General features: G+C 40.9%; 1 protein-coding gene across 1 annotated transcript; it reads left to right on the plus strand.

Moving 5' to 3' along the window:
- The first annotated feature begins 941 nt into the window (after positions 1 to 941).
- Positions 942 to 12206, plus strand: LOC106137559 (facilitated trehalose transporter Tret1). Its single transcript, XM_060951379.1, has 13 exons — positions 942 to 1758; positions 2354 to 2479; positions 3223 to 3329; positions 3626 to 3728; positions 4094 to 4217; positions 4590 to 4852; positions 5584 to 5757; positions 5966 to 6234; positions 7219 to 7223; positions 7890 to 8084; positions 9006 to 9134; positions 9335 to 9463; positions 11357 to 12206. Exons 1-13 carry the CDS (start codon positions 1573 to 1575, stop codon positions 11488 to 11490), a joined length of 1944 nt encoding a protein of 647 aa, XP_060807362.1. The 5' UTR covers positions 942 to 1572; the 3' UTR covers positions 11491 to 12206.
- Positions 12207 to 14012: the final 1806 nt, after the last annotated feature.

Here is a 14012-nt window from a genome sequence, read left to right on the forward strand (position 1 = left end):
CGTTCTATTTAGATATCTTTATTCATATTTCATTGACAATTTGATTGATTTGTTTGTAATTATGTGTGAAAATATGAGAACTAGGTACAAGGTGCTATTCGGGTAATAACGCCCCGTGACGTGAGGTTTGGGCGTCAATAGCCTGTATGGGCGCTATTATCCTAAGTGGGCGTATTTATACAAGGCGAAAATCGATGTGTTTTATTTCATAATGATTTGCTTTTAACAGATCCGGGACTGATTACTGATACTCTGAATAGTCCGTAGGATATATAAGTTGATTACTGATCTCATTTATGTTTAAGCTATAATATTAATTTACTTCATTTCAGGGCGTTAATTGACGTACTGTTTTGGGGCGTCATTAGCCACCTACGGTGAATAGCGCCCAATAGGCATTTTAATAATAATCTGATTTTTTATTAAAATCCTTTAAAAATTGATCTTCTATTGTTATAGAACATGTTAAAAGTGAAATATTTTTGTTATAGATGATTAAGTAGAAATTACGAGATGTTTCAAAGTGTTATAAAATTATAATGTTTTAGTATTTGTAGTTCATATAATGATAATTATGATGCTATCTAAAAAAAGATAATATAATATACTTTTAAGTTTTGTACGGCTCTAAGTCGAAATATATGTGTTTATTAAGATATTACGTAAATAAATATATGGGCGTTACTAAAAACTGTATGTTCAGTAACGCCAATGACAGGCTATTCAGAAAGTCTTTGTTTTCATAATCTTATATGACTGATAACATATATGTGTTAGTTTTTTGTATTCTTTTTTTGACAATTAAACTATTTTTCTAAACAGTTTTTTAATCCAATCATTTTATTCAATAATATATTGAATTGAAATTAAGCGGGCGTTAAATGCCTATGATACCTTACACTTACATATCAGTTACCTCCATATTTCAATACTACCAATAAACTACAGAAATGCCGTGTGGTTCCCGGCACCAATACAAAAAAGAATAGGACCACTCCATCTCTTTCCCATGGATGTCGTAAAAGCCGACAAAGGGGTAGGCTTATAAACTTGGGATTCTTCTTTTAGGTGATGCTAGCTAGCAACCTGTCACTATATGAATCTCAATCCTATCTTAAAGCCAAATAGCTGAACGTGGTCTATCAGTCTTTGCGAGACTGTAGGCTCTGTCTACCCCGCAAGGGATATAGACGTGATTATATGTATGTATGTAACTATAGAAATATTCGTTTTGGTAATATCTAGTGCAAGCTACTGGTCCGGTAGCTGTTTCTCTTCCCGTGTCAATCAAAGGAAAGGCTTACAACCTTGGACTCTTGTATTGATGGGATAGCAGCCTGTCACTATCTATATCTCAATATCGTCCTGAAGCCGAACGTGGTTTTCATACTTCGAGACTGGCTCTTCCTTCTCCATAAGGGATTAAAATATGATAATATGTTATTGTTTCCGACGAATAAACTCGGAAATCCCGAGCGAGGTTTAGTTGTATAAATGTTTTTTACTCCTTTATAAAAACTTACACAGATAAATATTTCAGTAAATGTGCCCGCGGTATCGCTGGGCCTGGCGATGGGCTGGGTGTCGCTGGCGAGCGGCGAGAGCGGGGCGGCGGTGGCGGCGGCGGGCGGGGAGGCGCGGCTGGTGCTCGCGGCGGCGCTCACGTTCGCGGCGGCGCTGCTGGGCGTGCCGCTCAGTGCGCGCGCGCTGGCCAGGGGGAGGAAGTTTGCTACTATCGCTACTTCGCTGGCTTTTGTGGTGAGTTGGTTGTATAAATATTTGTAATACTTTTTCTGCCTTGACGAATAATCTTATAACAGAAGACGCGGTATGCCGGGAGAAGTGGAAAGAGAGAAGTAGGAAAGCGGCCCCGAGTGAGGAGTGTCATACTGTACCTACGTAGCTGCTGGTAAATAAAAGGTAGTTTTTAGATAAAGATTCAGAGGCAGGACAGACTAGCCCGAAAATAAGTCTGGCAAGCGGCTTACGGAGACTTATTGAGACAGACATTGTGTAGGCGAAATAAATATTCTTGTTTGTTGTGTTCAAATATATGTTGTACCTAATTCTGCAGTAAAGTTTATAACTTCTACAAGTTTACTAAATAATTTTGTAATCTGATTGAGATAATGCTTTTAAAAGTCGAAAGGTAGTTGATATGATTAAATGGAGGGGAATACCTTACCACCGCCCTCGGCGACCACCCTCTCGGTGGTACGAGCCGAGCCAGTCACTGTGAGGGAGCGATGCTGCCGCAGTTAGGTACTTTCTCTTTGGTTCCATTTATGGACTCTTCAGTTATTCCATATAAGTCTCATAGAGTACTGGGGAATGATATTGAAGTTGAATGCAGGTGTGCTGGTCGCTGAAACTGGCGAGTCTGCAGCACGCCGGCGGCTGGTGGGTGGCGGCGGCGCGCGCGGCGGCCGGGCTGGGCGGCGCCGGCGCGTACGTCATACCGCCGCTATTGGCCACAGAAGTATGTTAATTCATTTTTTTTGAGTTTGGTTTCAAGACTGTTGACTCTTCCTACCCCGTCTATATCCCCATGTAGACGTGATTATATGTATATATGGTCCTGATAGTAACATTATTAATGTCTAAGTATGATTATTAGCGATGCAAAATACCTATATGTAGTGGGAGTTATAGGTTGTAACTTTCGCCAACCTAGTTAATGCCTGGGGAACAGCGGCTTCGGATGATTCGGCAGGTTGTATTTATGCTCAAATCCAGTGAAATCTTTATTTGAGTCATTAAGACTCTTCGCTGCTACTGACTGACCGCATTGTATTCTTCGCTGTGTTTGATTGATGGCGTACGACGTTTGATGTAACCACAAACGCTAATAACGATCCGAAATTACTAGAGTCCAAAATTGACCTGATGGGCGGCGTGAGCGGGGTTCAGTCTTCTAATGGACCGTCGTCAGGCCTCTCAGGCCCCTTTCTTCACATCTGGTATATTGAAGAGTAACCGCTGACAGTTGCTACTCATTGAAGAGGAGATATAAACGTGCAGTAATTGGTCTGCCCGGGGTGGTTACCATTGTGACGACATTTCCAAGTGTGACCGGTACACATTCCCGGTAGAAATATGGGTGGCGTTGGGAACGTGTCATTTTGATGGGTTTATGTCCTGAACAAGTCCTGATCAAGCAGGAACACGTAACCATTTCAAAAGCCAGGAGGACAATGAAATTAATACGAATATTATAAATAGATGTGCGAGCGCGCGGTGGCAGGTGCAGCGGCGTCGTCGCTGGTGACGGCGCACAACCTCGGCATCCTGCTCATGTACGTGGCGGCAGACCAGCGGATCCCACACAGGTCTCTCTCTACTGCTTGTTATAGGGCCTGATAGGGCCTGACAAATATTTTTGAAGCACCTACCTGTTCCGGAGCACAACGGAATTTCGGAGTTGTAGTGAGACATAACTAACTAAAATATCAACTGGCAATATACTTTTTTTTTCGCGACTTTTCGTTTTGCTTTGATTTTTTCTTTTTCAATTAATAAACTTATTATTTACCTTTCTCAAAGAGGAGGTGGTGTAGAAAGACAAAATTCTAAGAGACACTCCAATGAGTCTCCACCGGTTCATTACCACCGCGGTGTGTTGCAGTACAGTGTTGTGGAGCTGCCTGGCGCTGTCGCTGGCCCATTGCGCGGTGTTCCTGTTCGTGCCCGAGTCGCCAGCCTATTTGGCGGCCAGTGGAAAACATGAGGTTGGTTAACGTTAATTATTTTTGGCGTTATCAACCCATAAACAATTTTTTGAAAGATCCTTTTTTATTGTCTGTGTGGGGGCCAAGGGTGGAATCCACACCTTATTACAGTATCAGGTTTCTAGTAAAAATACTAGGTCGAGGTTCGAGGTTAACTATTTACCAAAAGGCGACTGAGGAATAGGCTTATAAGCTTGGGCTTCTTCTTAGGCAAATGGGCTAGCAACCTGCCACTATTTGAGTCTCAGTTCCATCAGAAAGGTCTAGGCTGGCGTTCCGCGTTACAAGTTCTGCTCGGTTCAGACACGATTATCTGACAATCTTATAAATATAATTAAACTCTTATAATATGCTTTCTAACTCAGGAAGCTCGCTCGTCGCTGGCGTGGCTGCGCGGCGCTCAGGTCAGTGACCCGATGCTGACTGAGGAGTTAGCTGCGCTGCCTCCGCCCGATCACAGCTCCGCTTTACAAACACTGAAAGAACTATGTGAGTCTCATCAGTACTGGTTTCCAAGTTTGTCTTTGAGGTTCGAATATTGTCTTATTGTACGGCCTTCATTTGAATGTATCATACACCACGTGAAACGTTTTGGTGAAATCTAAAACATCCACATTGTAATTAGCTTACTGGATATATACATTTCTAGTCGCCAGTCAAAGCACATTATTCTATTTTATATGTACGGAAATAAGTTTTTAGTAAATTATCAAAACTTATATTTATTATTATACTAATTTGTAGTATTTTATGGCACTGTAGGTGAACAATATATGATTAATGTTTTAGTTACTTAAGGAAACTTGTACACGACCGTTTGTTGCCTCAATAAACAAATAAATGAATAAACTTCTCCGGCAGTAAGCGACAGAAGTCGTCGAAGGGCGCTGCTCATCGGCACCATCACCGTGGTGGGGCAGGAAACTTGCGGCATCTTCACGATGGTCCAGTTCGCCGAGCGCACGTTCATGCTCGCGCGGGACGAGCACTCCGAGCATGTTGGCGCGCTCGCCGCGCAAGCCGGCTCGCTGGCCTCGCCCGCGCGGTGCGCGCTGTGGTTGGGCGTCGTGCAGTTACTGGCTTCAGTGCTGTCGTTGTATTTGGTCGAGAGGGTCGGGAGAAGAGTAAGTGTTTCAAATGTTGTTTATTTCGTAACTTATTTTATGAGGCTAGTCTTAATCTGTATCATGTATCTTATTAACATTACCTCTCTACTCTTCGATTGTTGTCTGAGTAATATCAGCTGTGTGAATAAAAAAAATACCCTGGTGAGTTCAATTCCAGGTAGATGATAATTGAACTAATCGAATGTCTTACAAAAAACTGCCTTGACCGCAAAAAAGGTATGTGTTTACTGATGAACTAATGAATAAGTTTGTCACTTGAAAAAAAAGGGAAATAATCGGAATAAATAAACTTTTGCTACTTGAAACTAAGAAATCTGTATTATTGCACTGGATTTAACAATATTTGTAGGTACTTATTTATTATATTAAATATAAACATGCACTCGTGAACTATTGCGTCGTAATACAATTTTGAATTATTTTCATTGGGTTCCATTATGAAACAAAACATATTTAATTTCTCTAACTGGCCAGTGACATGTAAGGAGGTTTTGTATTATATTTTACAAACATTCTGAACAGTATGGAAAAGTTCAAAGTGGGAAAATACAATAATAGTTATGTTATTTGAACTTAGTCAGTTTAAGAACTCTGTCAGTTTTACTCTATGTAAATGACTGGCTAGAAGCTTAGGATATTGAAATTTTAATCTGTCTTAAAGCTGTGGGAGGCCAGCGTTCAAGCTGAGCAGTTTCTATCACCAGATGTGTATAACGTTTGTCCTGCAGCCGCTGATCGTGTACACGGCGTGGCTGGCCGCCGCGAGCCTGCTGGCGGCGGCGGCGTGCGCGCGCGCCTGCCCGCGCGCGGCGGCGGGCGCGCTGCTGGCGGCCGTGGCGGCCGACAGCGCCGGCCTGCAGCCCGCGCCCTACGCGCTGCTCGCCGACTTGTTCCACTACCAGGTCGGTGAACACGGAACTCTCTCACCAGATTTAGGACACATATAGAAGAAATACATTAGTGCCGTGTGGTTCCCACCATTAATATAATAGACCATACCATCTCTTTCGCCTGGATGTCGAAATAGGAGACTAAGAAATTTATTAACTTGAGTTCCGTCTTTTGGACGACAGGCTAGCAATCTGTCTCTATTTGAATCTCAATCGACAGTTCCGCAGCGCGGCCCTGCTGGCGGCGACGAGCGGCACGTGCGCGGGCAACGCGGCGGAGGTGGCGCTGCTGGCGGCGGCGGCGCGCGGCGGGCTGCGCGCGGCGCTGGCGTGCGCGGGCGCGCTCACGGCGCTGTACGCCGCCTTCGCCACGCTGGCGGCGCCCGAGACGCGCGGCCGCACGCCGGACGAGATTTACAAGGACATGGAGCGCTCGCCTCTAGCGTGTTTTAAAAATTATCGTAACGCAGAGACGTTGGACACCAAATTGTGATTGTAAATTTTCTGTGATGTAATTGTGTTTCTAGGAAATTAAGATTTTTTTTAACATTTGGTCGAACTCTTATTAATATTTTACATTTATTGCATAACATCTCCGTGTGGTTCTAAGGCACCAATAGAAAAAATAATAGGTACACTGTATCTCTTACCTATGGATGTCGTAAAAGGCAACTATGAGATAGGCTTGGGATTCCTCTTTTACGAGATGGACTAGCAACCTTAATCCTAACAGCTAAAAGAAGCCTTTCAGTCTTTTGATGACTGTTGGCTCTGTCTATTCCGCAAGGGATAAAGACGTGATTACATGTTATGTAATGTTACTTAACAATTACTCAGGAAATATTAAAGGGAATAAGTGGTATCGGGTTAAGATTTCAAGCTCACACGGCCATACCACTCGCCTACGAGTTGACATCTGAACCACTTTGCGGCTGTCATTAACACTTATGAAAATCTATAACATGAATCAAATTCATTCTAGATTTTCATAACAGTGTCTAAACGTTTCAATGTACCAATATTTTTGTACTGGTACGTTATCGTAACTATAAAAATATAACGACCCATAAATCAAAGGTATGTCAATAAACGCCGTGCATATGAAAGCTTCCTAAACACGAAATATCATGTGGCAGCCGTTCCGACAATTTTCATATGAAATAGACAAGTTATGTGGGATTATTGTTATTCCCATGGAAGCGAAGCCTGGAGTTAGAGGAACCAACAGTAAGGCGTCGCAATGTTGTGCCGTCGTCGTCATGGCAACGCGCCGGTTGTCTGCGACTCTGTAGTTACGTCGCCAGTTCTCACGTGAAATTTAATACTAGTTCCTTAAAAAAATCACTAGGTAACAAACTGCCTCAATGTATATCGTTCATTAGAATCTGTACTGCATTTTGTGCTGTGTTGTGGTAACCAAAAATGTCTGGATTCTTATAAAAGAAATCGCTTGTTCTTTTGCGTAGTTTTTAGTCAAGGTTTGAAAACTTAATGTGTCGTACGAATCTTTGGGATCATAATTGAAATTGCAAGGTTCTCTTAATATCCACGTCATATTTCGCGTACCTATTTCTTTGAAGACGTCTGACTTGGCTTAACGACTTCAGTAATAAATGAAAATTCTCAACGGAGGATAATTAAACACGCGATAAGTAAATCGTACGTCGGCGAGCACGTGAGAATTAGAAGCGAGGACTTTATGGAGTTTAATATTATTACATGAGTGGGTTAGTATTTTATTTTGTTATTTTTACAAAAATAATAGCAGTAGTTACTTTCATCCAATTAATAAAAAGTATGATTAAATTTCTTTAAAAATTCAATTTAGTTTCTTTAGAAAAAAAAAACAATCGTACCTACTTGGTTTGGTACAATAAATTAAAAAGGAAAACTATCGTGAAAGCCAAATGTTTGGTGGTAAAAGACGACTACCGAATGAAGGCAACACATGGAAATTCGGATTCGAAAAAAAAAATCGATTCGCTGGTTGCCTTTTTCTTGCTTTTACTTTTTAATTTTTAAGTGGAATCGTCCGTAACAATTACCTCAGAAAGAGATAGAGCAGTTCTATTATTTTCTTTTTACACGTAGGTTATAACTAGCCCATAAATTACATAATCTTAAAAATGCACCTTCGATTTGAGCGTCCGCCGGAGCCATGGGCCTGCTGGACAAGCTGTCGCTGTGGCTGGGGCGCGGGCGCGCGGAGGTGACGGTGCTGGTGCTGGGGCTGGACAACAGCGGCAAGAGCACGCTGCTGCGCTCGCTGCGCGCGCCCGCGCCCGCGCCGCCCCCGCCCGCGCTGCCCACCGTGGCGCTCCACCAGGAGACCTTCCAAAGTTAGTGCGCTCTGCAGTAGTTAGTAAGTGTACACATGTCTCAGGAGATACCTCGGCTTCTTGCAATAGATATAGCTATTGCAGGAAGCCGAGGTATCTCCTGAGACTTAAAATTCCGTAGGTATAAATCAACTAATCATTACAATGCAATCTCTCGTCCATATTTCTATTGTAGGTTTGGATAATTGTGAAATTGATGTTATTGAATAAAATGCTGCACTGCAGTTTGTTACCGCTTCTTCTGCATACTTTGCTTTTTCTGACGCTTTGGAAGCGGCAGTAACTTAGTTTTAAGTAATGTATTTGACGTCAAACAATTATTAAGTGATGTTAAAATGTCCCATAATACTCGTAATGTATAATAAAACGAAAAGTCATTCGCAAGAACCAGGAAGAACCAGGAGTAGTAAGACCAGGTAATCCCAGGTAAAAAAAAACGGAATCGCTTTATCTTAATTCTTGGATTGTGGTTGTAAACGCCTACCTATGTACTTGTATAAACTTACATATATTAAACTTTATTACCGAACACAAAATACTAGTTTAGGTACACAATATGCATAATAGGCAGACTTAATAATTTAATGTTCAATTTAATTTATTCCTTTAAAGTATGTGTACACAAGGATGGTCAGTAAATATAAGTGCCAAACATATTTTGCCAGCTGAGGTGTAGGAAATCACATTCGGATCAAATAGTTTATTTAGATTATTCAGTCAATCTTATTTATTAATTTAGTCAAAGTAGGCGTAAAACTAAATAAATATTCTAAGACTAAGTTTTGATCTCTTAGAACTCCTTGACATATTATAAGCAATAGTAACGTTTTACCATTAATAGTTCACGCACCGCTTTATTAAACTTTTGGAATACTAAAAATGTAATCAGAGACAGAGGAGTTATAATAAAGTGTGTGGCAGGCGGCGGCGTGACGTTCAGCGCGTGGGACGTGTCGGGCGCGCCGCGGCACCGCGCGCTGTGGGAGCGCCACTACCGCCGCGCGCACGCCGTCGTCTTCGTCGTCGACTCCGCGGACCATCTCAGGCTCGGTACTGCCTCGTATCAAACAGATTGACCCACTGACAAGAGTTTAAGAGAGTAACAGAGTTTTTTTAATTGACTGAAAATATTTTATCATACTCAAAATTTTAAAAATTTCAATTAAAAAAATATTTGTATTAGAAAACTATTCCCCTAATTTGCGCATCACGAGATGAGGCCTTATGAAATGTAGCTCGTTTCCTGGCAGTGGTGGCGCGCGAGGAGCTGGAGCTGATGCTGGCGCACCCCGACGTGAGCGGGCGCCGCCTGCCGCTGCTCGTGTTCGCCAACAAGTGCGACGCGCCGCTCGCGCTCTCTCCCATGCAGATCGCGTCTGGTGAGTATCTGTCTACTGAATTTACATTGACACATTAAATAACTGTCAGTATAAAAACATCGAATAAAAAAAAAAATTTGACGCTATTTCGTTTCCTTTTAATTTGATACCCATATTTAGGGAGTCGTGAGGTCACAAAATGCCATAATAATATTCGTAGCGGCGGCCGTCTTCGGACCGATTTCCATCAAAATATACTTAAAAACAATCATGACTAATTCACTCCTGACAAAATCGGTTCATTCATTTGGGAGCTACAATACCCCAGTGAGACAGAGACGCAAAACTTATAACGCCCCACATGTTACCTAAGTATCATCGCTTCCGAGTCAGTCATATTACCATGCTCAACAACCTATAAAGTCAGAACTTTCGACTATGTAGGTACTAGTGGTTGACTATCTTCTTCTACTTCCTCTTGGCTTAAGTCTTAGTTGCATCCCTACCACTCTGGAAACGAGGTATGCCTTTGACCATGGATCCTAGATCGGGTGAGTCAGGTTTTTACACGAAGCGACTTCCATCTGACCCCCGCAACCTTTGCAGGGGAACTTAACCCGTATTGGATTGATCATGGTAACACATCCAGTTGCCTGAATGTGCAGGTTTTCTCACGATGTTTTCCCTCACTCTCTTGCTATCAATACATTTCATATTTTGCTAAAACAAAACTGTTCTACCTACGTACTTTCCACGAAAGTTCCTAGTTCGGAATGAACGGCTAATTGCTCGTTTGGCTTTGACAATTTTTAACTAACCACTTCGCAGACGAGACGACCACATTTGAGGGCTTTAGTGCTTGTTAATGTTAACCAAATATATTTGTATTTCTTTGTAATTTTTCTCTTCAAAATTAGGTTTCAACTCGTTATATTTTTAACCATTTTTATTATAAGATTATGTTTGGGGAAGGTTTATGAACTAGGGATTCTTTTAGGCGAGGGGTAACAACCTGTCACTATTTGAATCTCAATTCTATAATTAAGCCAAACAGCTGAAAGTGGCCTACCAGTCTTCACAAGACTGCTGGTTCTGTCTTCCCCGCAGGGAATATAAACGTGATTATATGTATACATGGTTTGGGAAGAAGGAAGGAAGCGACAGGAATAAATAATGAAATGATTAGATGGTTCGGCTGCAGAGTGGGAAGGAATTTATGAACGTACCTTGATCAAATCAGGAACTTCCTGGCGAACGGTAAGGTGAGAGTATTCTAAACTGCACACCTTTCATGATTATGAATGAGAACAAAGCGAAGGAAATATGCAGGGATCGTGGCAAGTGGAAAGATGTCGTCTCTGCCTAGCCCACCGGGCGAGGAGCGATCTAAAATATGAATGTTTGTTTTTAGGAATGCCTAATGTAGAACTGGTTTTAAGCAGCTATTTTTAAGTTGCCATTCAACCTTTCTATTTTGAATCGTGTAACATATTCAACAGGCCGATTTTAACCGACAAATGCCACTCCTGTTTTTGTGAGTGTGTCGAATGTGTTGTCAGCTCACGGAGGCCGACAGCCGTCTCCTTCCTCTGTTGGTAGACAGTTTGCTCATTCTTGTTCTTGTATTGAAGAGCTTTTGTCTGGCGTTTAGTTGCATACATTATGCATACCTATTAATGTGCCGTGTGTTTCTCGGCACTAAAAATAAGACCACTCCAACTCGCTCCCATGGATAAAACGTAGTAAACATGGATAAGTCGTAAACGGCGAATAAGGGATAGGCTTATAAACGTGGAATTCTTCTTATAGGTGATGGGCTAGCAACCTGTCACTATTTGAATCTCAAATCAATTATAAATCCATGCAGCTTAATGTATTCTTAATAGCTTAACGTGTATTTCTTTTTCAGTGGGAACAGTAAATATAGTCATCAAATAAATGGTTTTGTTACAGCTCTTTGCTTGGAGCGCATCTCGGACAAGCCGTGGCACATCTGCGCGTCGAATGCCGTGTCCGGCGCCGGACTAGAGGACGGCGTCGCCTGGCTCGCCGGACAGATCCGAGACATGCACCTACACCACAAATAGAGAACTCCTCACTGTGTCATAGTACACAGCGACCGTGCCTGGCGCCGGACGAGCGGCCGGTCGTCGGACGGATCCGCGACATGTACCTACATACACCACAAACATAGAACATCTGATGGTGTCAGTTTATAGAGATATTGATACACTTCTGATGAGGGAAAACATCGTGAGGAAACCTGTATGTCCCAATATGGGTTAAGTTCTACTGTAAAAGTTGCTGGAAGGGAGTCACTTCGTGTAAATATCTGGCTCATCCAATCCAGGATGCATCCATGGTGAACCGCCAGGCTCCTCTCCAGTGAGTGAGGATGTGACCGGGACTAGCGCAGGAAGGATCGACTGTATCATTGGAGTCGAGAGGGAAGATAAAAATAATGTGAAAATAATTCATGCTTTTAGAAGGATAAAATCTTATGATATTTTCTCGTTTCGTTAAAGTTTTGTTACATTAGTGAATAATTGTGATGTGGACATTTGGGCATTATGTCTGGCGAAGTTAAAAATTAGAATTAAAATCTCATAATATTTTTGAAGTAGTCAAACTTATACAATGAGGAGAGAGATACTAGTTATTATGGGATTTGTGTGTTTAAATGAACATTGTTATAATGTAAAATTAAAATTATATTATTTTAAAATATTTAAATATTGCAATGTTATAAAACTTTTGTGATTATTTCAGAAATTTAAATCACTATAAAATACTATAGACTATGTAACTGACGTTTACTTAATAAATTTTCGTTTTTATTTTATAAATTATAATACATCCTTCATTCGTGTGATTGATGGTCTCGCCCCAACCAAAGGAAATTTATGCACATTCGACATTGATTGAATTGGTACAGATTGGATTTAGCAAACATACTTTTCCAATTCAATTCATATGTTTCTCATTCACATCGACCAAAACCTTTTTCTTATATTTTTGAAATGGTTTATTAAGAATTTTTAGTGGTGACTGAGAGGGACATAAGGTAACAATTATTTAAAAACATTTTCTCATACGATTTGTGGTACAACATGCTAGCGAAGTCGTGGACAAAAGGACATTTCATATATACATACATACATAAATCACGCCTCGTTCCCGGAGGGGTAGGCAGAGACAACATCTTTCCACTTGCCACGATCCCTGCACACTTCTTTGGCTTCATCCACATTCATAACTCTCTTCATGCAAGCTCATCGGTTTTGGACCTGACCCTAAGATATATATCTAATAGATAATTTTATAAGTAAGCGACTTTAATTCTCAACTGAAAATAATCGAAGCTAGATGTAAATTTCAATAGCTTTTCTCTCAGAAACTTACTTTGCCTGTAACACTTTAAGAGTTCCCAAAGTTTCTCCAAGTTCCTATCATCAGATTTCGTTCTGATAATAATGGGACTACTTTTTACAGAAATACTCGTCAAAATCGCTAACGAAAGTAGGTTGAAAAGACATCGAGATTAATGCTATCAAATAAATCCAGTGTCCATGCAGACTGAGTGATGACCTGGGGCCATATTGCCATTGTTCGCCGCGAGAGGGCGCCGGAGTGATCCTTTGTGTCTGGTTGATGACGAGGCTCATGATTGACGGCTTTTGGAAAAACGCTTCACTAGCAGCGCTGCCTGGCTTTTGCGTTTACAATGGAGTTGAAAGATTAGCACATCTTTATCGGCTGGCGAATGTTGAAGCGAAGTTTGTAGGAAACGCGGCAAGTGGAGATATTGTGGTCTCTGCTTTAGACGCTGTAGACAACACTGTGATAAAAATTAAAGAAAAAATCTTCTCTCAAATACACAATATTCTCTACATACATATTTAACTAGGTTTTACCCGCAGTTTCCCCGCGAGTATTTACAGGTTTTTCGCAAATTCACAGGAACTTTAGTTTTTACCGGGTTGAAAAGTGGGTACCCTGTATCTTTATTCGGACTCTTGAAGTTTGGTTCAGTATTTAACGCGTGAAGAAAATCAAAACAAACAAACAATCTTTCGTATTTATAATATTAGTTGGAATGCTTTATGTATCTGGTGGATACTTATCTACTAATATTGTAGAATGTGAAAGTTTGTTATCTTAATAAACAAACTTACTTTCTCACTTTTATTATATTATATTCGTACCTCTTTACAGTAAGGTAAACAACTTAATAAAAATTTTGCATGGGGTTTGGAGAACAGAAAAATAAAATTAGATAAATCATATATAAACAATCAATAAAGCTCCAATTCCGATGCGACAAATTACTCGTGGGGTAACAAAGACAAAGTTTTTACGTATCAAAAATCCATTAATTTGCTCCCGAAATTTCGTCGTTTTTTATGTAAGAGCTAGCTCTTGCTTTTCGAGATAAGTAGATCATCCTCCATAGCTTTATTTGTTAAGGTAATTTTTTTTTATTGTAACTATTGTTTGACGTCAACAACAATTGTGATTATAACTATTGGTCCTTGTAACTTAATATAAAATCTATAAATATAAGACAATGCTTCCTGATTAACGCATATTCTGAGCAGTTATTTGAAAT

Source organism: Amyelois transitella, chromosome 24 (genome assembly GCF_032362555.1).
Source record: "Amyelois transitella isolate CPQ chromosome 24, ilAmyTran1.1, whole genome shotgun sequence".
Lineage (NCBI taxonomy): Eukaryota > Metazoa > Arthropoda > Insecta > Lepidoptera > Pyralidae > Amyelois > Amyelois transitella.

Excerpts from the sequence above, each read along its gene's own strand:
- LOC106137559 (XM_060951379.1), top strand. The coding sequence starts at position 1,573 with ATGGGCTGGGTGTCGCTGGCGAGCGGCGAGAGCGGGGCGGCGGTGGCG. Across the intron at positions 2,480-3,222 it reads CGCCGCTATTGGCCACAGAA|ATGTGCGAGCGCGCGGTGGC; the intron begins GTATGTTAATTC and ends TATTATAAATAG. Across the intron at positions 3,330-3,625 it reads GACCAGCGGATCCCACACAG|TACAGTGTTGTGGAGCTGCC; the intron begins GTCTCTCTCTAC and ends GGTGTGTTGCAG.